The sequence below is a fragment of the Oncorhynchus mykiss genome, chromosome 16 (assembly GCF_057628025.1).
Source record: "Oncorhynchus mykiss isolate SJ-2025 chromosome 16, ASM5762802v1, whole genome shotgun sequence".
Classification (NCBI taxonomy): Eukaryota; Metazoa; Chordata; class Actinopteri; order Salmoniformes; family Salmonidae; genus Oncorhynchus; species Oncorhynchus mykiss.
In genome coordinates this window covers 18,438,595-18,464,631 of record NC_143037.1, presented here as the reverse complement: position 1 = coordinate 18,464,631, position 26,037 = coordinate 18,438,595, and the positions used below count along the sequence as shown (strand labels likewise).

At 42.2% G+C, this 26,037-nt stretch overlaps 2 protein-coding genes across 7 annotated transcripts in view; one reads left to right on the top strand and one right to left on the bottom strand.

Moving 5' to 3' along the window:
* Nucleotides 1-16,650, bottom strand: part of LOC110491516 (rho GTPase-activating protein 44) — a 79,628-nt gene extending 62,978 nt beyond the window's left edge. For all 5 annotated transcript variants that reach the window (XM_036946392.2, XM_036946390.2, XM_090202126.1 and 2 more), the window contains exon 1: nt 16,325-16,650. In XM_036946392.2, the coding sequence (XP_036802287.2) occupies nt 16,325-16,377 (53 nt within the window). In that variant the 5' untranslated portion in view covers nt 16,378-16,650. The remainder of the gene's footprint in view (nt 1-16,324) is intronic.
* Nucleotides 16,651-18,980: 2,330 nt separating this feature from the next.
* Nucleotides 18,981-26,007, top strand: stx4 (syntaxin 4). 2 transcript variants are annotated; one of them, XM_021565026.3, is made up of 11 exons: nt 18,981-19,231; nt 20,162-20,266; nt 20,625-20,724; nt 21,040-21,114; nt 21,239-21,309; nt 21,424-21,532; nt 21,722-21,795; nt 23,929-24,066; nt 24,237-24,347; nt 24,432-24,520; nt 24,669-26,007. In XM_021565026.3, exons 1-10 carry the CDS (start codon nt 19,202-19,204, stop codon nt 24,507-24,509), a joined length of 891 nt encoding a protein of 296 aa, XP_021420701.1. In that variant the 5' UTR covers nt 18,981-19,201; the 3' UTR covers nt 24,510-24,520; nt 24,669-26,007. The 2 variants fall into 2 exon arrangements, with proteins under 2 accessions (XP_021420701.1, XP_021420700.1); XM_021565025.3 differs by having other exon boundaries at nt 18,982-19,231; nt 24,432-24,548.
* The last annotated feature ends 30 nt before the right edge of the window (nt 26,008-26,037 follow it).

The following is a 26,037-nucleotide window of genomic DNA, read 5'->3' as shown; positions in this document are numbered from 1 at the left end:
CCCTGTGAGGAGCATCGAGCTAATGTGAACAAAATGAGGACGGTCCCTCTCTTTCCTTCTCTCTCTTCCATCAGCCTCATCGTCCTTTATTCCTCACTGTTACACTGCTTGACGGGGAGCGTGGTGGAGAAGGAGATCTTTAACCATGCAAGCGCCATTGGCTTATGATAATGTTTATTAACTACAATGGAATAAGAACGAAGAGGACTGACACTGTGATTACTCATAAAACCTCATTATTGTTATTGCATAGTATTGAGTTGAGCATTTTTGTTGTTATTACACAAATGGAACAAGGACCATTCCTTACTATCTACTGTAACAATATGTTGTTACTATAGTAATTACAATGCTACTGAATTACAATAAGAACAACTTAATGTAAAGTGTTACCTTCGACTAATCTAATAACAGAGAAGAGTGAAAACACTAATGGTGCTTTTCCATTGAGACAGGTGTCAGCCCCTGTAGATGGAAACAGGAAAGTCTGACCCGTTTGGGTAAAACACTAGGGTAAATCCTCAATAGAGGCGGCAGGTAGCCTAGTGGTTAGAGCGTTGGGCCAGTAACCGAAAGGTTTCTAGATCGCATCCTCCAGCTGACAAGGTAAAAAGCTGTTGTTCTGCCCCTGAACAAGGCAGTTAACCCACTGTTCCTAGACCGCCATTGTAAATAAGAATTTGTTCTGACTTGCCTAGTGAACAAAAAAAAAAAAATAGAAATGTGCATAACAGGAACGAGAGGTTCCGTCAGTGCTTTTGAAATGTTTACTCACTGAATCCTCTCATCATCCCTGATTAATGGCCAATGTAACCAATTATATGTGGTGACGACAGGAGGACTATGATGTGATGTATTTTCTCTGGGACCTTGTCTGACAGCACTCGCAGCAGTCGACACTTCAGTGTAGAGAATGTGACAACTCTGAGTTAGACGTCAACGTACTGGAAAGGAGATGTGGTCACTGAGTGAGATTCATACATACTCCCAATCCCAACAGGCAACAATTAGCCTAGCGTATATCATTACAACACCGAAATCTCAGCTAGAGCCCTGGGATTGATACTCAACCCAACTCATTTCCTGTCTAGCTGAGACCAGGTCTTTTCGTTCATGTTGACGAAATACTCGTGTTTCAGAGTCGGAGGCGTTTTATGTGTATGTAGAGTCATTTTATTGAGTGTGTTCACAGAGAAAGTCAGTTTGTTTTCATGCCAGGTGGGATCTCAATCTGTTTTTGTAATGTTGAAATTCAATCACAGAGTTTGGCATGGCGTGAGGCGGGCATGCAGGAAAGGTGTGGCGGGTTGTGATGCCACTCACGGGCATTGCCAGAGTAGGGAACACCTGGCTCTTAATGACCTGGGTTGCCCCGGTGATGGAAGAATATACAATGCTGTAATACCCATTGGCCCCCTCTCTGACTCACTCGACATCATTGGTTCCTTCCCCTCCCTGCACCAGCCCTCTGGATAACTCTTTGAGGATATGCTACACAGCTGCATCGTTCTGACAAACACTCACTTTCCTTGCCCCTTGACTGTGAGAGACATGGAATGGAAAATTACGAGCCAAAATGACCAAAAAGGCTGCCATTTTGGAGCTAATATTTCTGTCATCGTGGATAAACGCAGTGTTTTTCTCCGCTAGGAGAAAAACACTGTTCCTCCAGTCCACCTCTTATCCTCTGATCTAGAAGATGCTGTCATCGGGTAGAGCGGAGAACGGTTGGGTGTGGCGTCTGCATGGTCTGCATGGTCCTAAGGGGATCCAACTCACACTCCAGTGGCTGCAGCAACACTTGTCTGCAGACAGCAATGTCTCTGACTGAGATTCTCCCAAGGTTAAAGAGAGAAGAGGACAGATGATGTCCCACAGGAACATACTGAGAAGCCCTCACAATCTACTGTATCTGTCTCAGTCAGATTACTTTTGACTGAGACTCTAAAATCTAAAACCTCTAAACCTCTAAAACCAATGATATTTCAGTAGAGGCCTATAGGTACTGGTAGGGCCCTGAGCATTTCCTGACCAGGAAAAAAATCAGGGTCCTACCCCTAACTACTGGGCCACTTCCAATTCATTCAGAAGGTCCTGTTTGATCATGATCAGTGGCACGCACAGAAAACAAGATTGTTTCATCGCTCAGAGGCACATTTTCTGCACCACCATATCTGGAGAGGCTCCCCCCCCCCCCCCTCCACAGAAGGATAGACTGCAGTGGAAGAGGAGTGATGCCAGAGTGACATGACAAAGTGGAGGGAATGAGGAAGAGAAGAAATGGAAAGGTAAATGGATGAGTGGAGCAAGTAGAGAGAGATGCATAGGGAGAAAAGAGATGGAAAGTGTGTGTGTATGCTATTGGGAGAGAGACGCGGTGTGTGTGTGTGTGGGTGTGTGTGTGTTCAGCTCTTCCCAGCCCCCTCTGGCAGCTTCCTAGCGCCTTTCATTTTCTTCTAATTACAGTGTAGCCCAGAGATAGCGCCCGGCCCTAATTGCTTGCAGGAATCTGTCATTATTACTACACTATCGCCATGATTAACAAACACACACACACTCATCGAGTGTGAAGAAGGTGATGGTGTTGGTTGTTCTCACCCACTGTGCCTCAAAGCCTCTCAACACCTCGGTGAGGTGCAACACTTCACACTATAAAGGTAATGTCACACCTGTCAGCACCCATTAACTGGTCCACTACTGAACCCCCTGTAGCAATACAGCACTCAATTCATCTGGATTGAGACCTTAAGAGTCGCGTTAGCTCCCCCGAGCTAATGCCTTGACTTTAGCTCAAAGGGCTAACACAATATTGTAGAGTGCAAATGATGGTCAAACCTACATGATTTATTTTGACTTGCACAAAAAAAAAATCTAATTGTATTAGGCAGCTGAGACACAATACTGATTATGTTCCAAGTAAAGGACAATCAATTCATAAGCCCAGTTGTGAAAATTACCATACATTTGGGCACTGATGTTGAGCGATTAGGCCTGGCTCACAGTCTGCGTTCAAATTCACCCCAAAGGTGTTCGATGGGGTTGAGGTCAGGACTTTATGCAGGCCAGTCAAGTTCTTCCACACCGATCTCGACAAACCATTTCTGTATGGACCTCACTTTGTGCACGCTGGCATTGTCATGCAGAAACAGGAAAAGGCCTTCCCCAAGCTGTTGCCATAAAGTTGGAAGCACAGAATCGTCTAGAATGTCATTGTATGCTGTAGCGTTAAGATTTCCCTTCACTGGAACTAAGGGGCCTAGCCCGAACCATGAAAAAACAGTTCCAGACCATTATTCCTCCGCCACCAAACTTTGCACTGTGCATTCAGGCAGGTAGCGTTCACCCAGATTAGTCCGGCCATGGGGACATCCATGCAGATGTATATGAGGTCAGGGATTGACAGGGAATTCCAGACTGGATTTAGAATCACTGGGGAATTCTAAACTGTTGACAGACACAGTCAAGTGCTACACGCCAGCCCTTGTATCAGCATGTAGGAAATGCTGATTCAACATTGAGGAAAAACTCAACTCCGAGATGAACCACCACCGTTGCCCCTGGTAAGAAATGAACTGGTTTGATAGTAAATGTTCAGAGAATTAGGTCATAGAGACATAGGCTTACTGTAAGTACAGCAGCTCGAGGGAGAAACTCTGGATCTGTCTTCAATGAGACCTCAGACAACTTGGGGATTCCACATGCAATGTTTGGAAGCCATGTCCCATCATTCTCTTCCCTGTCATGTGTGTCACTGACTCTGCATGCTGCCACAAGGTATGTAATGTCACCTATCTTCACACAAGGCATTGAACAGGGTTCACCATCTCCAGTGTGGCACTTAAACTTCCACGACCAAGGCCCAGAGAAAAGCCAAGTATAGTTTGTTGTTTGTCATTGAACGACCCCATTCATCAATCAAATAGTCCAGACACGGCTATACATCATACTCTGCCTTAGTTTTGACAGGGAAATAGTAAAAGCATAACATGGATACCCCGAAATTGAAGACATTAGTAGCCTGCCTGGCTTTTTCCCTGAGAAAAACATGCAATGGCTTTAATCATCAGTCATAGCAGGGCAGAATGACCGTCAGTCAGTAATGGTATGGCCAGAAATTTATGGAGGCAAATAATGTTCCAAGGTCTGACAGTCTAAACAAATCATAAAGTGACCAAAAATAAACAATGTCCCAGACTGTTTCTGAGGATAAGGAACGCATTTTCTAAAATCCCCATTCACTGGAAAACATTTCCGTAAAAAACGTTATCAGTCCCCACATTCTTTCACTTCCTTTGCTGACCCAGCAGTTTGACTGACGCAAAATAAGAAAAATCCCCGTTTTGGAGATGAAATCATCCTTTCCTAAAGAGATAGCTTTCCTCTACTTCCAGCTAACATAACAGTTTCCCCTATTCACGACCTCACCTCTCACAGAAAGTCCAATCAACACAAAAACCGTGATTGAGAAGATAGCTCAAAATAAACAGCAGAATAGTGATCCAGCCAGACGGATAAAAACACTCCTCTTCATGACTTTGCCTCCCTCACCACAGCCACAAGACAGACCGTCGCACATTTTCACACAGACACACATTTTTATAACACACCCTTACACAGGACTAATAATGGAGGTTCAGGGTTTGCAAATACTCGTTACTGGGTGAAACCTTTCGATCATGTTCACCATGCTAAAATAGAACAACATATCATTGAAAAGGCCTTTGCATTTGCACATGCTCTACCTATAGCCTACTGAGTCAGCAAGTGAAAGCCAAGTATAGTGCCGACGGCTGCCAAGGTCACAGAGACATCCCCATTTACGTACATGGATCCCCAGCAGTCAGGAGCCATGCTGGAGCCGCTGCCCTCTAAATATGACTAATTGCCCCTGCTGTTCCACTTCTTAGGATACAGGTTATAACTCATTACTGGGGTGTTACGCCTCAGTGAGCTAGTGCTCCATGCAGCAGTGCCAGCTCACAAGGAAGACAGGGAAACACACAAACACAAACACACCTACATATACACTTCTGCATGCATGCACACATACACACACCCTTGTGCATGCATGCATGCACACACATGCACACACACACACACACACACACATTCCCAGACACACACAGCTGGCTCGGACAACACGTTGATGCCATCACAAGCGTGCAGTGATATAAACACACCCCACCTGGCTGCACCCACAGGGCAGGGGTACAGCATGCACGCTTCGAATCTCTTACGAAGATACTAAATGAGATAGCAACACTTCCTCTGCTTCTCGTGAGGCACACATAAGACTCTACTGTCTAGCAGCAAGACAAATCTAATCTAGCTCCAGATTGCATTCCATGGTCAAAAGGGAATCCTCCCAAGGCTTTAAATAGTGACTCATCCTTTCTAAATGCCCTGATGATACTGGTTGGAGGATATGATCCAATACCCCTCCTGAGTTCCAGTAATGACTTTTAACCAGCCATTAAACTGCTTTCATCACAGTTTCCTATTACCTCTGCCTGCCAAGTCCAATCTGTTGAGAGGTAATACCTTTTGCATTGATGAACACCTATATCATTGTCCGACTGACTGACTCACCGAAGGGAAAGTCAGCAGGCGAGGCTATATGGACGGTGTGACATAGAAAATCCTGTAGGTGTGTGCCAGCGTCATCCGTTAACATCGTGTCAGACCCAGGCATGAAAAACAAACTGGTTGTAACATACTTATACCACCGCAAGGATGTATCGGAGTCAAATTGAGATGAACCTGGGAACTGAAACTGGTTAATCTGGTTGTGGCACATAAATCATCGCCTTTGTGTTTAATCTGACTTGCAGGTTCTGTTTGCCAATTTTCATTACCTGAAGAATAAGGAGTTGAGTTTCAACAAATACAACATTGATTCTGCATGGGGTTATGCAACAGTGACAGAAAGAAGCTTTTCAGTCAAGCGACAAAGACACACTGTTGACATGAGTTTGACTTTTAGTTACCGTATGAGGTTGAGTGGTACAAATAAAAGAAAGAGAAAAAAATATAAAACCAGATTACTGAGGGAATGGAGCTAAAATCTCACCCCTTTTCTGGTCTCCCGTTCTCTCCTACTGTATCCCTGTCACAATTCAATTTGGCCCCAGAGTATATGCGTGGCCTTCACCCCACTGACATAAAAACCACTAGTGCTCTTGGCTCTGCTGTTGCCGTAGTAACTGAGACACAGATTTTGTATTTCATTGATTTTTTTTATTTATTTAACCTATATTTAACTAGGCAAGTCAGTTAAGAACAAATTCTTATTTTACAATGACGGCCTACCCTGGCCAAACCCTCCCCTAACCCGGACCACACTGGGCCAATTGTGCACCGCCCTATGAGACTCTCAATCACGGCCGGTTGTGATACAGCCTGGGACCGAACTAGGGTCTGTAGTGACGCCTCTAGCGCTGAGATGCAATGTCTTAGACCGCTGCGCCACTCGGGAGCCCATAAACACCAGTTCAGACTATATGACATGCAGGCCTTCTGTCCATACAGTACATGCAAATATAGAACAGGGCATCGAACCTGTGTCTACACTCTTAGAAAAAAGGGTTGCAAAAGGGTTCTTCAGCTGACCCATAAGAGAACACTTTTTGGTTCCAGGTAGAACATTTTTTGGTTTCAGGTTGAACCCTTATGGGTTCCATGTAGAACCCTCTGTGGAAAGGGTTCTTTGTTGAACCCAAAAGGGTTCTTCAAAGGGTTCTACAGGGACAGATGACGAACCTGTTTAGGTTCTAGATAGTACCTTTTTTTCTAAGAGTGTACCAAGGGCATTTCTAGGATTTGAGGCCATCAGGGGCTTAGCCAAAATCCAGAGGTGGAACCCTAATAGGGGGGTCCGGGGTATCCTCCCCCGGAAGAAGAACATTTTAATTTCAACAGCTAAATGCATCAATCTGGTACACTTTGAGATGAATATGTAAAGATTGTATCACTAAAAAAATACATAAAATAATAATGAATATGTAGAGGAACCATCCCTTTAAAATAGGGCTTGAAGAAAGCCCTGCAGAGGGGGATGTTTTTATGTTGATGGTATAATAATTCCTTTCTACAAGTCACAAAACCTTCAAGACAAATCTAAAGGTGGTTGAGGCTGACTAGTTGTAGACACTTGTCATCTTGCAATACATACAGTAGGCATGATCTTTTGCATTTATGAGCTATTGAGAGTCCCTTTGCCATCTCTGACCAGAGGATTGTGCACACTACTAAAATGACAAAATCATTTAGTATTGTATTAGGCAGCTGAGACACAATACTGATTATGTTCCAAGTAAAGGACAATCAATTCATAAGCCCAGTTGTGAAAATTACCATACATTTGGGCACTGATGTTGAGCGATTAGGCCTGGCTCACAGTCTGCGTTCAAATTCACCCCAAAGGTGTTCGATGGGGTTGAGGTCAGGACTTTATGCAGGCCAGTCAAGTTCTTCCACACCGATCTCGACAAACCATTTCTGTATGGACCTCACTTTGTGCACGCTGGCATTGTCATGCAGAAACAGGAAAAGGCCTTCCCCAAGCTGTTGCCATAAAGTTGGAAGCACAGAATCGTCTAGAATGTCATTGTATGCTGTAGCGTTAAGATTTCCCTTCACTGGAACTAAGGGGCCTAGCCCGAACCATGAAAAAACAGTTCCAGACCATTATTCCTCCGCCACCAAACTTTGCACTGTGCATTCAGGCAGGTAGCGTTCACCCAGATTAGTCCGGCCATGGGGACATCCATGCAGATGTATATGAGGTCAGGGATTGACAGGGAATTCCAGACTGGATTTAGAATCACTGGGGAATTCTAAACTGTTGACAGACACAGTCAAGTGCTACACGCCAGCCCTTGTATCAGCATGTAGGAAATGCTGATTCAACATTGAGGAAAAACTCAACTCCGAGATGAACCACCACCGTTGCCCCTGGTAAGAAATGAACTGGTTTGATAGTAAATGTTCAGAGAATTAGGTCATAGAGACATAGGCTTACTGTAAGTACAGCAGCTCGAGGGAGAAACTCTGGATCTGTCTTCAATGAGACCTCAGACAACTTGGGGATTCCACATGCAATGTTTGGAAGCCATGTCCCATCATTCTCTTCCCTGTCATGTGTGTCACTGACTCTGCATGCTGCCACAAGGTATGTAATGTCACCTATCTTCACACAAGGCATTGAACAGGGTTCACCATCTCCAGTGTGGCACTTAAACTTCCACGACCAAGGCCCAGAGAAAAGCCAAGTATAGTTTGTTGTTTGTCATTGAACGACCCCATTCATCAATCAAATAGTCCAGACACGGCTATACATCATACTCTGCCTTAGTTTTGACAGGGAAATAGTAAAAGCATAACATGGATACCCCGAAATTGAAGACATTAGTAGCCTGCCTGGCTTTTTCCCTGAGAAAAACATGCAATGGCTTTAATCATCAGTCATAGCAGGGCAGAATGACCGTCAGTCAGTAATGGTATGGCCAGAAATTTATGGAGGCAAATAATGTTCCAAGGTCTGACAGTCTAAACAAATCATAAAGTGACCAAAAATAAACAATGTCCCAGACTGTTTCTGAGGATAAGGAACGCATTTTCTAAAATCCCCATTCACTGGAAAACATTTCCGTAAAAAACGTTATCAGTCCCCACATTCTTTCACTTCCTTTGCTGACCCAGCAGTTTGACTGACGCAAAATAAGAAAAATCCCCGTTTTGGAGATGAAATCATCCTTTCCTAAAGAGATAGCTTTCCTCTACTTCCAGCTAACATAACAGTTTCCCCTATTCACGACCTCACCTCTCACAGAAAGTCCAATCAACACAAAAACCGTGATTGAGAAGATAGCTCAAAATAAACAGCAGAATAGTGATCCAGCCAGACGGATAAAAACACTCCTCTTCATGACTTTGCCTCCCTCACCACAGCCACAAGACAGACCGTCGCACATTTTCACACAGACACACATTTTTATAACACACCCTTACACAGGACTAATAATGGAGGTTCAGGGTTTGCAAATACTCGTTACTGGGTGAAACCTTTCGATCATGTTCACCATGCTAAAATAGAACAACATATCATTGAAAAGGCCTTTGCATTTGCACATGCTCTACCTATAGCCTACTGAGTCAGCAAGTGAAAGCCAAGTATAGTGCCGACGGCTGCCAAGGTCACAGAGACATCCCCATTTACGTACATGGATCCCCAGCAGTCAGGAGCCATGCTGGAGCCGCTGCCCTCTAAATATGACTAATTGCCCCTGCTGTTCCACTTCTTAGGATACAGGTTATAACTCATTACTGGGGTGTTACGCCTCAGTGAGCTAGTGCTCCATGCAGCAGTGCCAGCTCACAAGGAAGACAGGGAAACACACAAACACAAACACACCTACATATACACTTCTGCATGCATGCACACATACACACACCCTTGTGCATGCATGCATGCACACACATGCACACACACACACACACACACACATTCCCAGACACACACAGCTGGCTCGGACAACACGTTGATGCCATCACAAGCGTGCAGTGATATAAACACACCCCACCTGGCTGCACCCACAGGGCAGGGGTACAGCATGCACGCTTCGAATCTCTTACGAAGATACTAAATGAGATAGCAACACTTCCTCTGCTTCTCGTGAGGCACACATAAGACTCTACTGTCTAGCAGCAAGACAAATCTAATCTAGCTCCAGATTGCATTCCATGGTCAAAAGGGAATCCTCCCAAGGCTTTAAATAGTGACTCATCCTTTCTAAATGCCCTGATGATACTGGTTGGAGGATATGATCCAATACCCCTCCTGAGTTCCAGTAATGACTTTTAACCAGCCATTAAACTGCTTTCATCACAGTTTCCTATTACCTCTGCCTGCCAAGTCCAATCTGTTGAGAGGTAATACCTTTTGCATTGATGAACACCTATATCATTGTCCGACTGACTGACTCACCGAAGGGAAAGTCAGCAGGCGAGGCTATATGGACGGTGTGACATAGAAAATCCTGTAGGTGTGTGCCAGCGTCATCCGTTAACATCGTGTCAGACCCAGGCATGAAAAACAAACTGGTTGTAACATACTTATACCACCGCAAGGATGTATCGGAGTCAAATTGAGATGAACCTGGGAACTGAAACTGGTTAATCTGGTTGTGGCACATAAATCATCGCCTTTGTGTTTAATCTGACTTGCAGGTTCTGTTTGCCAATTTTCATTACCTGAAGAATAAGGAGTTGAGTTTCAACAAATACAACATTGATTCTGCATGGGGTTATGCAACAGTGACAGAAAGAAGCTTTTCAGTCAAGCGACAAAGACACACTGTTGACATGAGTTTGACTTTTAGTTACCGTATGAGGTTGAGTGGTACAAATAAAAGAAAGAGAAAAAAATATAAAACCAGATTACTGAGGGAATGGAGCTAAAATCTCACCCCTTTTCTGGTCTCCCGTTCTCTCCTACTGTATCCCTGTCACAATTCAATTTGGCCCCAGAGTATATGCGTGGCCTTCACCCCACTGACATAAAAACCACTAGTGCTCTTGGCTCTGCTGTTGCCGTAGTAACTGAGACACAGATTTTGTATTTCATTGATTTTTTTTATTTATTTAACCTATATTTAACTAGGCAAGTCAGTTAAGAACAAATTCTTATTTTACAATGACGGCCTACCCTGGCCAAACCCTCCCCTAACCCGGACCACACTGGGCCAATTGTGCACCGCCCTATGAGACTCTCAATCACGGCCGGTTGTGATACAGCCTGGGACCGAACTAGGGTCTGTAGTGACGCCTCTAGCGCTGAGATGCAATGTCTTAGACCGCTGCGCCACTCGGGAGCCCATAAACACCAGTTCAGACTATATGACATGCAGGCCTTCTGTCCATACAGTACATGCAAATATAGAACAGGGCATCGAACCTGTGTCTACACTCTTAGAAAAAAGGGTTGCAAAAGGGTTCTTCAGCTGACCCATAAGAGAACACTTTTTGGTTCCAGGTAGAACACTTTTTGGTTTCAGGTTGAACCCTTATGGGTTCCATGTAGAACCCTCTGTGGAAAGGGTTCTTTGTTGAACCCAAAAGGGTTCTTCAAAGGGTTCTACAGGGACAGATGACGAACCTGTTTAGGTTCTAGATAGTACCTTTTTTTCTAAGAGTGTACCAAGGGCATTTCTAGGATTTGAGGCCATCAGGGGCTTAGCCAAAATCCAGAGGTGGAACCCTAATAGGGGGGTCCGGGGTATCCTCCCCCGGAAGAAGAACATTTTAATTTCAACAGCTAAATGCATCAATCTGGTACACTTTGAGATGAATATGTAAAGATTGTATCACTAAAAAAATACATAAAATAATAATGAATATGTAGAGGAACCATCCCTTTAAAATAGGGCTTGAAGAAAGCCCTGCAGAGGGGGATGTTTTTATGTTGATGGTATAATAATTCCTTTCTACAAGTCACAAAACCTTCAAGACAAATCTAAAGGTGGTTGAGGCTGACTAGTTGTAGACACTTGTCATCTTGCAATACATACAGTAGGCATGATCTTTTGCATTTATGAGCTATTGAGAGTCCCTTTGCCATCTCTGACCAGAGGATTGTGCACACTACTAAAATGACAAAATCATTTAGGGAACAGGCATTTCAATATAGACTATTCTCGTTTTTATTACTTAAAATCAACATGTACATGGCATAGTAAACTTACACACAGCTCTGACACACACACTTACCCCACCAGACATGCAGCCAGGGGTCTTTACACAGTCCCCAAATCCAGAACAAATTCAAGAAAATATACAGTAGTATATAGAGCCATGTTTGCAGGGAACTCCCTTCTATCTCAGATTGCTCAAGTGAACTGCAAACCTGTTTTAAAAAAAAAAACAGATAAAGAAACACCTCAAGGCGCAACGCTTCTCCCCTATTTGACCCAGTTATTTTGTGTGTATGTACTGATATGTAGGCTATGTGTGACGTTTACATTTAATGTCGTTCTGTCCTTGAGCTGTTATTTTTTATTCATGTTCTGTATTACGTCATGTTTCCTGTTTTGTGTGGACCCCAGGAAGAGTAGCTGCTGCTTTTGCCACAGCTAATGGGGATCCTAATAAAATACCAAACACCAGATAAGCAGTTACACCTGAAATATTAGGAAGAAGTGGAATAATAAAAGAAGTATGAGGAAAAACAGTAGCCTCCTGTCATTTCTGACAAGCATACAAATGATCCTATTATATGATAGCCCATCATAAGAAATAGAAATGGTTCCACTGACTTAAAATAAAAACAGAAAATATCCTGAAGACAACATGGTATAGCCTAAATCTACCCGGGACACACTACGCAAATTACGTGTATTTATTTTTGTTCCACTCCCTGTGGAGAGGAAATGTTACCAGGTTGTTAGCTGTCCAGTTACCAGATTGTTAGCTAATAAGGTAACACGACGGAACAAACATATTTGTTATTGAACAAATAAGTTAATTAGCAGTCCATGAGTAGCCTAGTTTTAAAAGGGCCCAGGACATGGTTTGTTTATCAAATGGTTCCTGCAAATTTGCAGTAGAAAAAAAACCCTAGCTCTGGTAAAATGGATCATATCTTTTCAATGGTTTGGGCTAAAGACAAGGTTTTCAGTAGATGAATGGTGAATTATGGCATACTGTCTAGTGTGTAAGTGATGCATTGTTATGGGAACTCATATCAGACATAGATCCTGCAATCAAGGTTTGGAACCGGTTAAGGGAACAGAACCGAAAACCAGAAAATAACTAAATTATTTGAGGAACAGGACCCGAACCGAAAATGAAAGTGATCTATACTGTTCCGGAACAGAACCATATAAAAGCATGGGAACCGGTTAATAACATTATTTTACATTCCGGACATTTTTTTCCAGTCCCACAAAAATCGCAACAAAGCCCTATGCAAAGCCCTCACTCTGTCACTCAGATTTTTTTTTCTGGTGGTGCTCTGCACACACAAGCTAGCTAGCTAACGTTTGCTCTGGTCCAATGTTAAACCAACTCGGAAGTTCAAAGACATTCAAAGTTCCTCCATAGAAGCACTCCTCCGTAGGTATAATTCTGTGGGACTAATTCAGATAATGAATATCATAACAAGATGCTGAGCACTTCAAGGCAAGCTTTCTCCATCCTCTCTCCTCAAAATGTCAGTTGCATCTCGCACCCTACACTCTGACTGGTACAGTGCCTTGCGAAAGTATTCGGCCCCCTTGAACTTTGCGACCTTTTGCCACATTTCAGGCTTCAAACATAAAGATATAAAACTGTATTTTTTTTGTGAAGAATCAACAACAAGTGGGACACAATCATGAAGTGGAACGACATTTATTGGATATTTCAAACTTTTTGAACAAATCAAAAACTGAAAACTTGGGCGTGCAAAATTATTCAGCCCCCTTAAGTTAATACTTTGTAGCGCCACCTTTTGCTGCGATTACAGCTGTAAGTCGCTTGGGGTATGTCTCTATCAGTTTTGCACATCGAGAGACTGATATTTTTTCCCATTCCTCCTTGCAAAACAGCTCGAGCTCAGTGAGGTTGGATGGAGAGCATTTGTGAACAGCAGTTTTCAGTTCTTTCCACAGATTCTCGATTGGATTCAGGTCTGGACTTTGACTTGGCCATTCTAACACCTGGATATGTTTATTTTTGAACCATTCCATTGTAGATTTTGCTTTATGTTTTGGATCATTGTCTTGTTGGAAAACAAATTTCCGTCCCAGTCTCAGGTCTTTTGCAGACTCCATCAGGTTTTCTTCCAGAATGGTCCTGTATTTGGCTCCATCCATCTTCCCATCAATTTTAACCATCTTCCCTGTCCCTGCTGAAGAAAAGCAGGCCCAAACCATGATGCTGCCACCACCATGTTTGACAGTGGGGATGGTGTGTTCAGCTGTGTTGCTTTTACGCCAAACATAACGTTTTGCATTGTTACCAAAAAGTTCAATTTTGGTTTCATCTGACCAGAGCACCTTCTTCCACATGTTTGGTGTGTCTCCCAGGTGGCTTGTGGCAAACTTTAAACTACACTTTTTGTGGATATCTTTAAGAAATGGCTTTCTTCTTGCCACTCTTCCATAAAGGCCAGATTTGTGCAATATACTACTGATTGTTGTCCTATGGACAGAGTCTCCCACCTCAGCTGTAGATCTCTGCAGTTCATCCAGAGTGATCATGGGCCTCTTGGCTGCATCTCTGATCCGTCTTCTCCTTGTATGAGCTGAAAGTTTAGAGGGACGGCCAGGTCTTGGTAGATTTGCAGTGATCTGATACTCTTTCCAGTTCAATATTATCGCTTGCACAGTGCTCCTTGGGATGTTTAAAGCTTGGGAAATCTTTTTGTATGCAAATCCAGCTTTAAACTTCTTCACAACAGTATCTCGGACCTGCCTTTTGTGTTCCTTGTTCTTCATGATGCTCTCTGCGCTTTTGACGGACCTCTGAGACTATCACAGTGCAGGTGCATTTATACGGAGACTTGATTACACACAGGTGGATTGTATTTATCATCATTAGTCATTTAGGTCAACATTGGATCATTCAGAGATCCTCACTGAACTTCTGGAGAGAGTTTGCTGCACTGAAAGTAAAGGGGCTGAATAATTTTGCACACCCAATTTTTCAGTTTTTGATTTGTTAAAAAAGTTTGAAATATCCAATAAATGTTGTTCCACTTCATGATTGTGTCCCACTTGTTGTTGATTCTTCACAAAAAAATACAGTTTTATATCTTTATGTTTGAAGCCTGAAATGTGGCAAAATGTTGCAAAGTTCAAGGGGGCCGAATACTTTCGCAAGGCACTGTATGTGTGTTTGTCTTTCATTATCATTAAACCAAAATCAAACCAAAATACAAAATATTTTCTCTCTAATTCTCTCTTTCTTTCTCTCTCTCGGAGGACCTGAGCCCTAGGACCATGCCTCAGGACTACCTGACATGATGACTCTTTGCTGTCCCCAGTCCACCTGGCCGTGCTGCTGCTCCAGTTTCAACTGTTCTGCCTTATTATTATTGGACCATGCTGGTCATTTATGAACATTTGAACATCTTGGCCATGTTCTGTTATAATCTTCACCCGGCACAGCCAGAAGAGGACTGGCCACCCCACATAGCCTGGTTCCTCTCTAGGTTTCTTCCTAGGTTTTGGCCTTTCTAGGGAGTTTTTCCTAGCCACCGTGCTTCTACACCTGCATTGCTTCCTGTTTGGGGTTTTAGGCTGGGTTTCTGTACAGCACTTTGAGATATCAGCTGATGTACGAAGGGCTATATAAATACATTTGATTTGATTTGATTTGCTCTTAACGACTTTCCTATACAGATTAAATCGCTTAATCACTCCACAGCAAGCTGCTCTACTCGCACTGACTAGTGAAATAATGTAATGTTGAGGTAATGTAAAAAAAAGAAAAAGTATATTTCAGTGGTTTAAAAAGGAACGGAAATTAACGATATAAAACAGTATTTATTTTGGTTTAAACCAGTTCAGAACTTTATTTTGCTGGTCAGAACAGTGGAAAAAATATATATATTGCTTCTGTTCAGGATGAAAGATTGGAAAATAACTTTGGCTCCAGCCCCTGCATCAAAAGACCATCAAAAGGTTCAGGGCTGGACCAAAAACATTCGGGGCTGCAGTCCTGGAAGCCTAGGCCTAATGACGCCACTGGAGTGTACTGTGACTGTGGGCTTCATGATTTTCTAATGCAATGCAATTTGGACGTATTTTATCTTAATATGGTGGATAATACTCTTTAATGTAGTGAATAAATGGGTTTATTACCCGGGATTAGCGGTGCAACATTGTTTTTTACATCAAGACTCTCCCTTTGATTGGCGAATAGGCTAGCCAACATGAGATTTGTCTGGATTGGACCTTTAAATTGCATAGGCTATGCACCAGGCCTATGCTATTTAATCACAGTAAAGCATAGAATAATTTGCGATGTCCAAGAGTGCAGCATCAGCTTGGAATGGTGATGGTACCCAAGCAGTCACATTATTATTTCTCACCCTCCCCGATTGTGCGCGCGCTACCACTGTTAGGCTACATAAATTACGGTCATATTAGGCATAAAGAAAAACTAAAACCAGCAGTATTGCATACAGATCATCTGCTATATGAAAGCTGTAACTTCACATACGATTCATTCAATCATTTTCGACCGAGATGTCGGATGGAGCATAATGGCAGCCTATTCTGCCACATCGAAGTCCTTACAAGATTGCAGAACTGAATGGGTTTCTCAATACATTTGTCCTTACCTGCCCACTGTTTGGTTGGCGAGCTGTCGCATTCGATTGAATTGCTTCTTCATCTTGTATTTTCTGCGTTAATACCGATGGATAGAGCGACTCCACATATCTCATTGACAAACAGTCCGGGTCTCCAACGAGAATAACGAGACAGTCCACCCTTTAACAATCCGAATGTCCATAGCTATAAGGAAGGCATCGCTAATAAAGAGGTATATGTGAGATACTTTTCAACGCATTGTATGGTCCCTGTCACCCAGTCAGTCCACTGCTCAGAGATGCTATACCAATTTCTCCCCGGGCGAGTGACAGCTCACGACACGACGCTGCGCACTAGCGCAGTATGGGGAATGTAGTTTTACCAACCAAACGTTAAGCCTACAACGAGACCATAGCTGTATTTCAGTGGTTCCCAACCCTTTTCGGTTACTGTTCCACCAACTGAATTTTTCTCTGCCCGGAGTACCCCCAAGTTCCTCCTCATGTGCATTTTACCAGTATAGTCTCATGAGTCTTCTCAAGTACCCCATGTGGATAGACCAAGTACCCCCAGGGGTCCTAGTACCCTTAGTTGGGAACCACTGTTTGATATGATACCGTGTTCAAAACAAGGTGAATCTGTTTATTTCAACCTGACAAAAACAAATGTAGCGTATACCCTTTTACCCTTGTTCAATTTTAAAAGTGATTCCATTGTTCTATTGCAGTGGTTCCCACATTTGTATGTTCCGGGGGCCACCAAATCACTGCCCAAAGCTCTTGAGGACCACCAGTTGCAGAACATTAAAATAAAAGATCTAGTCAATTTTAGCAGTGAATGTAACAAATTAAAGGCCTATTTGCATTGTAAAAAGACATCTGACATTGATTATAATACCATTAACCACTAATAACACACATAATACGACTAACTGTTACTATGTTTGAAAGAAGAAGAATTGCAGAGCACCTGCGGTAGGCTACTCACGTTTTTTAAATGTTTTTTTATTTGACTAGGCAAGACAGTTAAGAACAGATTCTTATTTACAATGACGGCCTAGGAACAGTGGGTTAACTGTATTGTTCAGGGGCAGAATTACGTAATTTTACTTGGTCAACTCAGGGATTTAATCTAGCAACCTTTCGGTTACTGGCCCAATGCTCTAACCACTAGACTACCTGCCACACCGTTACTTAGTTGAAAACCACTGCTCTATAAGTTACATTGAAAAACAAGAATTGAGTGGGATTTTAATGTTTGTATAGGCCAAGGTCTACTACTTACAGACCCAAAATGGCAAAATAAATATTTTGTATTTCATTATGGGCAATGCAACCTACTTACAATGTTAGGTGAAATATGCATCTGAAACACCATATCAGACAATGTCTGAGTAACCTGGTTTGATACCTGTAGGGTCAGTCACACACATACCCTGGCACATGTCCCTAGAATGTTCTTTAGGCCTACATTGACCAATTTGGTTTGTTAATAGTATAATAAAGTATTCTGATAGTGTAACTAGTTTAGGCAGGCCTACTCAGCGGAAAACTTTGATTCTGTGGTTTAGTAAGGCAAACAGCATCATCTTGTGGCTATGAAAGCAGAGTATCCTACCACACACAGATTTCTTTATTCATTTTGTTCATTCTGTTCCCAATACAACATTTCCAAGGGAATAAGCTGTCATCAAAGACATAACTTTGGGTGCTATTCAGTAATTATTAGGCTACCATATCTGGGAATTTCCTCAGTACATGCATTATATTTCAAAACATTACTACACTGAGAACGTATGTTTAAATTGATAAGTGATGTTGTGTTCTCTTAACCTAGAAATTCTAATTTAGGTTTTAATTGAATCTGATCTGATTTGGATGATCACAGTGTATTGTGTATTGTATCTATACCTTCCATCCTCTCCCTTTGTCGATTTGGAGGCCTCCTCGTAGATTGACCAAATTCAAATGAATTCAGTTTAACACCAAGGAATATTTCACTTGCTGTAAGGTCTGGAATTCCATATTCCGAAGCCATTTTGAAAGATTGAAGCATCTGAAATAGATAGCGGGATGTATGTTCTTCTTATAGACACGTTATAGCAGGTGTTCCAATACGTTTTTTGACCAGAGACCCCATTTTGACATCAACATTTTTCCCCCTACCGTGTAAAAAAGTTATGTATTCAGCAGCAAGAGTTAACTTTTCTAATTGGGGCTATGACAGTCTATTACATTTGTTGAGAGTATTTCAATCTGAAGGAAGTATGGTTTGAAGTGACTGAAATGCATCAGAAAGGTATTGTGAAGTTCAGAAGATCATCAGGCAATAATTGTGCATGATGTAGTCTGATTTAGTGCTTGGTCTTGTCCACTTTGTTCTAATGAATCCTGAGCTTGTGGGCATTGTAGAAGGAAACAGAAGACACCTATGAGTTCCTGGGAGTCTTATATTCCAGGAATGGGGTCATAAAGTTAGAGCCAAATTTGTAGGAAGAAAACAGAAACTGCTCTGTTTATTACAACCGCATTTAGCTGTTAGCGAAGGTTACTGACATACCTGCAGTTCTATGAACCAAGCGCAGAGTTCAATGAAGCACAAACTAATTATAAACGTAACCATGTTTAATAACAGCGGAGGGCTAAATGAACTAGCGTATTTAATCGACAGTCAAACAAAGAAAAAAGCTCCAGTACGGTAGGTGGCGTAGCTCAATGTGTTCTAATGTGGGCTGTCTTTCTCTCTAACATCCTAAAGGGAAGACTAGTTTAGCCGTGTAGATTACTTGTTGAATGACACAAGCACCAAAGTTATTTTTGTGTATGTTTTATTGCTCATTTGTTCCAATTTTTCTTCACCTTGATATAGGATATCGTAGTAATACATTGCATTTGGACTGAGAAGAAATGCGGGACCGAACCAAGGAACTGGGCAATGTGAGTTTCAAGCTAACTTATGCTAACCAATACCAATTAATTTAGCAATTGGTCAATTTGCAAGGGAAGGTTTAATGCAGATTTGTTAGCTATTTCAGGGTATTCTTTATCTGGTAACTAGTTATTAGTGCTAGCTACATTGCTTTTTAATCGGAGAACTTTGCTAAAGTTAACGTACTTGTTAACTTGGCTAGGCTAGCAAGCATAGCTGAAATAGTCTACACCCCAAGGATAGGCCAGTGGGTAGAAGTGTATTAAAAGTTAAATGCCGCACTCATGGGTTGCATGTTGGATTTACATGGCAATGATGTGCAATAGAGCTCGCTAGCTCGTAGTCCTAAAAAACGGAAATAAATTACCTATGGTTCGTTCAGCCATTCCTATGGGGGAACTTTTGATTTATTGTTTTTTTTTCAAAGGTATTTTTCTTAACTGCATTGTTGAATAAGGGCTTGTAAGTAAGCATTTCACTGTAAGGTCTACTACACCTGTTGTATTCGGCGCATGTGACAAATAGAATTTGATTTGAAATTCAAGGGAAAGGTTGGGACTTTGGGATGAACGCCGAAAATAAGGTCTGAGGTTAACACAGGTTTAGGAGATCTTAAACGTTTTGTTCTATGATATATCATTCAGTTAACTTGGCCTTTATGAAATGTGAAGCCTTTATGTGGTTGTTTTGATTACATAAATACTTCCAAATGCACAGTAAGTGACGTTAACTGATGATTATCTCATAACAAAACTATAAGTTCTCCTAAACCTGTTTACCACAGACCTTTTTTCCGCGTTTATCAACATAAAACCCCCACAAAAAAAACACAAATTTCCCCATAGGCGTTGGCCAACGAGCCATGACGGAGTTAATGCCTACAAAAAGTTGAGGATTGTGTCCATTCTTTCCCCCTCTTGCTCTTCCTCACACACCAGACTGCCGAGGTGTCAGACGAGGATGAAGAGGGCAGGGCACTTATGATCAAACCAGGGACTTCTACAGTGAGGGAGGAGAAGGAGAATGATGCATTTTTCAAGAAGGTGAAATCATGCAACCTAATTCAACAGTCAAGCCATCCGTTTGCATTTTATAATGACTTGCTGTCAGTTTCAAGTTGTTGTTCTGCAGTACTTTTCTCTTGGCTTGTGGATGCCAAGCACAGGAACAGTTTGTTGTGTCAACATGAAATTACTGTGCCAATGTGATCTGGCAAGTTATAATCTGAAATACTGTCAAGTTAAAACCAGCAGCTTTTCTGTATGCACAATTTACATCTTATGCAAAAACATAGGATGATGCAGAATATGTCTCCTGGCCCGTTCTCAAGTGCCCCAAACAACCAAATTCACTGATTTAGCTCATCTTACGTTAACCAGCCTGTTTATCCCTTCATATCAGGTCCAAGAGATTCGAGAGGGACTGGAGACGCTTAAAAAGGTGGTTTCTGACCTTGAGAACAAACAGAAGACCGTGTTGGGTGTGGCACTGCCAGAGGACGGTCAGTAGATCAACACTAACACATTGATGTTAGTGCTAATATGCTGTATGTAAATATATGCTATGGTGGTACTGTTAGGAGTTATGATATGCATAGAATGTATAATGTGAGCTGTAGCCTAATTAATCACTGCACCTCAAAGGATCACATTCCACTAAGAAATGTCTCTTTTTATCATTTTTGGTGATAAAGCAGTTGTGCTAATTATATGATTAGGTGCCATTATTCCCCTCAGGCTGCCTATTCTGAGGGATTAGTTAGTCTGCCTGTTGACAGTTACTGAAGGTGATGTCGTAAGGTTTCTTTCTGGTTCAGGCATGAAAAGGGAACTCCAAACCCTTCGGGAACAGATCAAAACAATGGCAATGCAGATCCATAAGAAACTGAAGAGTGAGTATTCTTAACTGAAGTGACATGATCAGCTATTGACTATTGATCGCGGGTGTTTCGGTGCCCCCAGCGGATACACCTGAATTCAGAAATATCAGACCCATTGTTTAGTTTTCTTTCACAGTCATTGAACCCAAGAAAGGAGAAGATGATGGGAAATACATCCCCATAAACCTAAGGATGCAGAGAGCCCAAGTGAGGCTTCTAATTTCCGAAAAATAAATAGATTTTCAGTCATATAGTTTTACTGTAGGCTGCCATTTAAATGAACACTTTCCCCATCCCTCTACCTCCTTTGACTCTCTCCAGCATGGCGTCTTGTCTCGGGAGTTTGTGGAGTTGATGGGCCACTGTAACACCATCCAGGCTTCCTACAGAGATCGCAACGTGGAGAGGATACAGAGGCAGCTCAGAATCAGTGAGTCTACATCTATTACTGTCACTGTGTGGCTGTTCAGAAAGGGGAATCGTAAGTGATTTCAACACCATGGATTTTTGTCTTCTGAATTCAAGACTGCAATGCAGAAGTTCATCCACAAAGGTGATTTCCTATGAAAATTAAATATACCCAAAAGCAGCAACTGATAAAGTTATTATATCCCTCTAGCTGGCACCAATGTAACAGATGAAGAGTTGGATGTTATGCTTGAAAGTGGACAGACTGATGTTTTCACACAGAATGTGAGTATGACTGACTGACAGATTCACTGACTGACTGAAACTAACCACAATTAATGAACTCATCTGGAAACCACCTGCTGGCAATCACACAAGTGTTTTCTTCCTCTTTATGTTGGGTAGTATTCTGACTTTTCTCTTACTCAATCAGGCTCTGTGTTTAGCTGAATAACAAAAAAAAGCATACAGTGCATTTGGAGGTATTCAGACCCCTTGACTTTTTCCATATTTTGTTACGTTAGTCTTATTCTAAAATGGATTAAAAAAGAAAAATCTACACACAATACACTATAATGACAAAGCAAAAACAGGTTTTTAGAAATATTTGAACATTTATTTAAATTACAAAACAGAAATACCTTATTTATACATAAGTATTCAGACCCTTTGCTATGAGACTCGAAATTGATCTCGGGTGCATCGTTTCCATTGATCATCCTTGATGTTTTTACAACTTGATTGGAGTCCACCTGTGGTAAATTCAATTGATTGGACATGATTTGGAAAGGCACACACAGTTGACCGTGCATGTTGGAGCAAAAACCAAGCCATGAGGTCGAAGGAATTGTCCGTAGACCTCCGAGACAGGATCGTGTCGAGGCACAGATATGGGGAAGGCTACCAACAAAAGTCTGTAGCATTGAAGGTCCGCTAGAACAGTGGCCACCATCATTCTTAAATGGAAAATGTTTGGAACCACCAAGACTCTTCCTAGAGCTGGCCACCCGGTCAAACTGAGAAGGGCCTTGGTCAAGAACCTGATGTTCACTCTGGCAGAGCTCCAGAGTTCCTCTGTGGAGATGGTTGTCCTTCTAGAAGGTTCTCCCATCTCTGCAGCACTCTACCAATCAAGACTGTTATGGTAGTGGCCAGACAGAAGACACTCCTCAGTAAAATTAACATGACTGCCTGAGTGGAACTTGCCAAAAGGCACCTAAAGGACTCTGACCATGAGAAACAAGATTATCTGGTCTGATGAAACCAAGATTGTACTCTTGGCCTGAATGCCAAGCGTCACGTCTGGAGGAAACCTGGCACCATCCCTACGATTAACCATGGTGGCGGCAGCATCATGCTGTGGGAATGTTTTTCAGCGGCAGGGACTGGGAGACTAGTCAGGATCGAGGGAAAGATGAACGGAGCAAAGTACAGAGAGAGCCTTGATGAAAAATTGCTCCAGAGCGCTCAGGACCTCAGACTGGGGTGAAGGTTCACCTTCCAACAGGAGAACGACCCTAAGCACGCAGCCAAGACCATTCAGGAGTGGCTTTGGGATAAATCTCTGAATGTCCTTGAGTAGCCAGGACTTGAACCTGATCAAACATCTCAGGAGGGACCTGAAAATAGATGTGCAGTGACGCTCCCCATCCAACCTGACAGAGCTTGAGGATCTGCAGAGAAGAATGGGAGAAACTCCCTAAATACAGGTGTGCCAAGCTTGTAGCGTCATACCCAAGAAGACTCGATGCTGTAATCGCTGCCAAAGGTGCTTCAACAAAGTACTGAGTAAAGGGTCTGAATACTTGTAAATGTGATATTTCATACATTTGCAAAAATGTCTAATCCTGGTTTTGCTTTGTCCTTATGGGGTATTGTGTGTAGATGAGGGGAAAAAAACATGTAATCAATTTTAGAATAAAGCTGTAACGTAACAAAATGAGGAAAAAGTTGAGGGGTCTGAATACTTTCCGAATGCACTGTATGAAAGCGGTACTGTCTGGGACGACGACAAATGTTTCTACATTCTCTTGGGAGTAAAATGATGACAGATTTGTTTTGTTTAAGACACTCTACTCTTGATGGCTTGCACTGGACTACAGGTTTGAATTTGGTAAGCACTCATTGAGTTGCCTGTGCTGTACAGGACATCTTTAGACATCTGTAACCTGTATAGTCGCCATAGCTGTGAAAGAGAACCCCACGTAAATGGAACCCTTTTGGCCCCCACTTGCTTTTAGAAGATTGACAACTTTAGCTGTTTCAGTTCAACTGTAGTTCTCTTTTGCTGGATGTGTTTTTTTTTTATGAGCAGTTAAATAGAAATGTGTTGTCATTTCTCAGACATCATCCGTGTGACATTTTTTTGTTGGTCAGGCTCAACCTGATTTGTAACATTTACACTCTTCCGCTCTGTAGATCCTGATCGACGCTAAAGCCACTAAGCAGGCGCTGAATGAAATTGAGTCCCGGCATGACGAGATCCTCAAACTGGAAAGGAGCATCAGGGATCTGCATGACATGTTCCAGTACCTGGCCATGGAGGTGGAGGCTCAGGTAAGACTGTCACCCCCAGGAGGACAGACTGGAGCCATAATATTTTTCCCACCCAAGTGTGTACTTGTTCACTCCCCGTGAAAAGCACATTTTCATGAAATGGGCTTTGAGAAAGTTGGTTGGTGGAAACCTTAGTGAGGTGTTTGCTGAATTGACAAACTGTTTTGCAGGGGGAGATGGTCAACCGCATTGAAGCCAACGTCCTCAACTCAACTGATTATGTGCAGAAGGCAGTGGTGGAGACCGAGAAAGCTGCCACCTACCAAAACAAAGCACGCAAGGTAGGAATTAATTTAAGGTTGTACGGCTAATTATTGGTCAGGTTGGCTAATGATACTTGATACTACCCTTCTCTCCCGCTACAGAAGAAGATATGGATCGCGTTATGCTGTGCCATTCTCCTCCTCATTTTAGCCATCTCATTGGCGATCACCTTCTCCTGAGATCCAGACACGTGAGTTCACTCTTGACGTGCACACGAGGTTTGCAAATATTGCCATTTCATATAAATATCATATCAACGTGTTCATTTACTGCAAATACAAAGCTTGGAAGTATTGGTTGATTAGTAATCAAAACCTACTTTTTTTGTTATTTTGCAGTGTCTTCCCTTGACCCACTCTCCTGCCCTGGGACCTTGGAAAAAAAGACATGTCCTGTCTTACTGATATCACTGAACTTTTGACTAACACCACTCGCATATAGACAGACACAAACAATCATAGTCTCTCATGTTAACAGCCCCACTCTCAGCGAAAGGCCATGCTGAAGGCTTTTTGGCCCCCCTCTGTGGTGCCCTTTTCCATTTAGGATGCCATTGAAGAAATGTGTGGACAACTCATTACTCAACGTGCTGGACCCCTATGTATCCACAAGCACGGAAGAATGCAGTATTGGAACTGGCACTGATCTGATTTACTCAGGAAAAACCATAGCTAAGGTGGTTATTTTACGAAGTGAAAAACTTTTTAGGGCTTGTTTTTAAATGCAGATATAGAATATAATTGTATATCGCCCATTTTCTTATTTGTTGAGTAATTAAGACATTAAGGCAGTTTTATAAACCTTTCGAGATGTCTGAACTGGCTTCCATGTTGCCCCTGAAATTGATCTCTCATTAAGACTATATTGTCTGATCACTACAATGAATGGCCCACTCCCATGTTGTCCTATTTACATCAGTATTTATTTATAGTTTGAATATTGTTGTGGAAGCTGCTATTTTAATAGTCTTGCCACAGCAACAATCAATGGGAATCCTTATGGTTATGGTGCCTTTTTCCGTATGTGCTGACGGACAGCGCCAAGGGCTAAGAACAATGTAGTGTACTACCTTATTTTGTAAAGAAGGGATGGAAACTGCTGTAATTATTCAATGCTTCCGCTTCAACGCATTACCCATTTTTTTTACATCTGTATTTTTTCCAAACAGTTAAGATCTTAGCCTTATTGAACTGTGCTGACATCACAAAAATGGGTCAGAAGTCTGTGTGTAGTGAATCTGGATGGCCAGAGAGCTAGCAACAATGACAAGCTGCCATGTGAGGAATCGTAGGTGCTTGTTCAAGTGTTGTTTTGTCCATGCTGACCAACTTAGTCCATAAGGAAATCAGTGAATTTAAATGAATGCATTTCACATAACTGGGAATACCCATACCATAACCCCAGCACAAGGTGCACCTGTGTAACGATCATATGTCAACTTTTAGGTGGATGGATTATCTTGGCAAAGAATACTAACAGGGATGTAAACAAATGTGTGTACAACATTTCAGAGAACTAAGCTTTTTGTGCATATGGAACATTTGCTGGGGTCTTTATTTTCAGCTCATGAAATATGGGACCAACACGTTGCATGGCTGTTTAATTTTGTATAGAACTTTCAGCTCATTTTAATGCATTGTTCAAATAAAGTTGCCTTCTGTGCTTGTATGGGTTTAACTGTTGCCCAGATTCAAGTTTGTGAAACGT

Bases quoted from the DNA above. Each gene is read 5' to 3' on its own strand.
- stx4 (XM_021565026.3), top strand. From the start codon at position 19,202: ATGCGGGACCGAACCAAGGAACTGGGCAAT. The intron at 19,232-20,161 runs GTGAGTTTCAAG...CTCACACACCAG, and splicing joins GAACCAAGGAACTGGGCAAT to ACTGCCGAGGTGTCAGACGA. The intron at 21,533-21,721 runs GTGAGTCTACAT...ATATCCCTCTAG, and splicing joins ACAGAGGCAGCTCAGAATCA to CTGGCACCAATGTAACAGAT.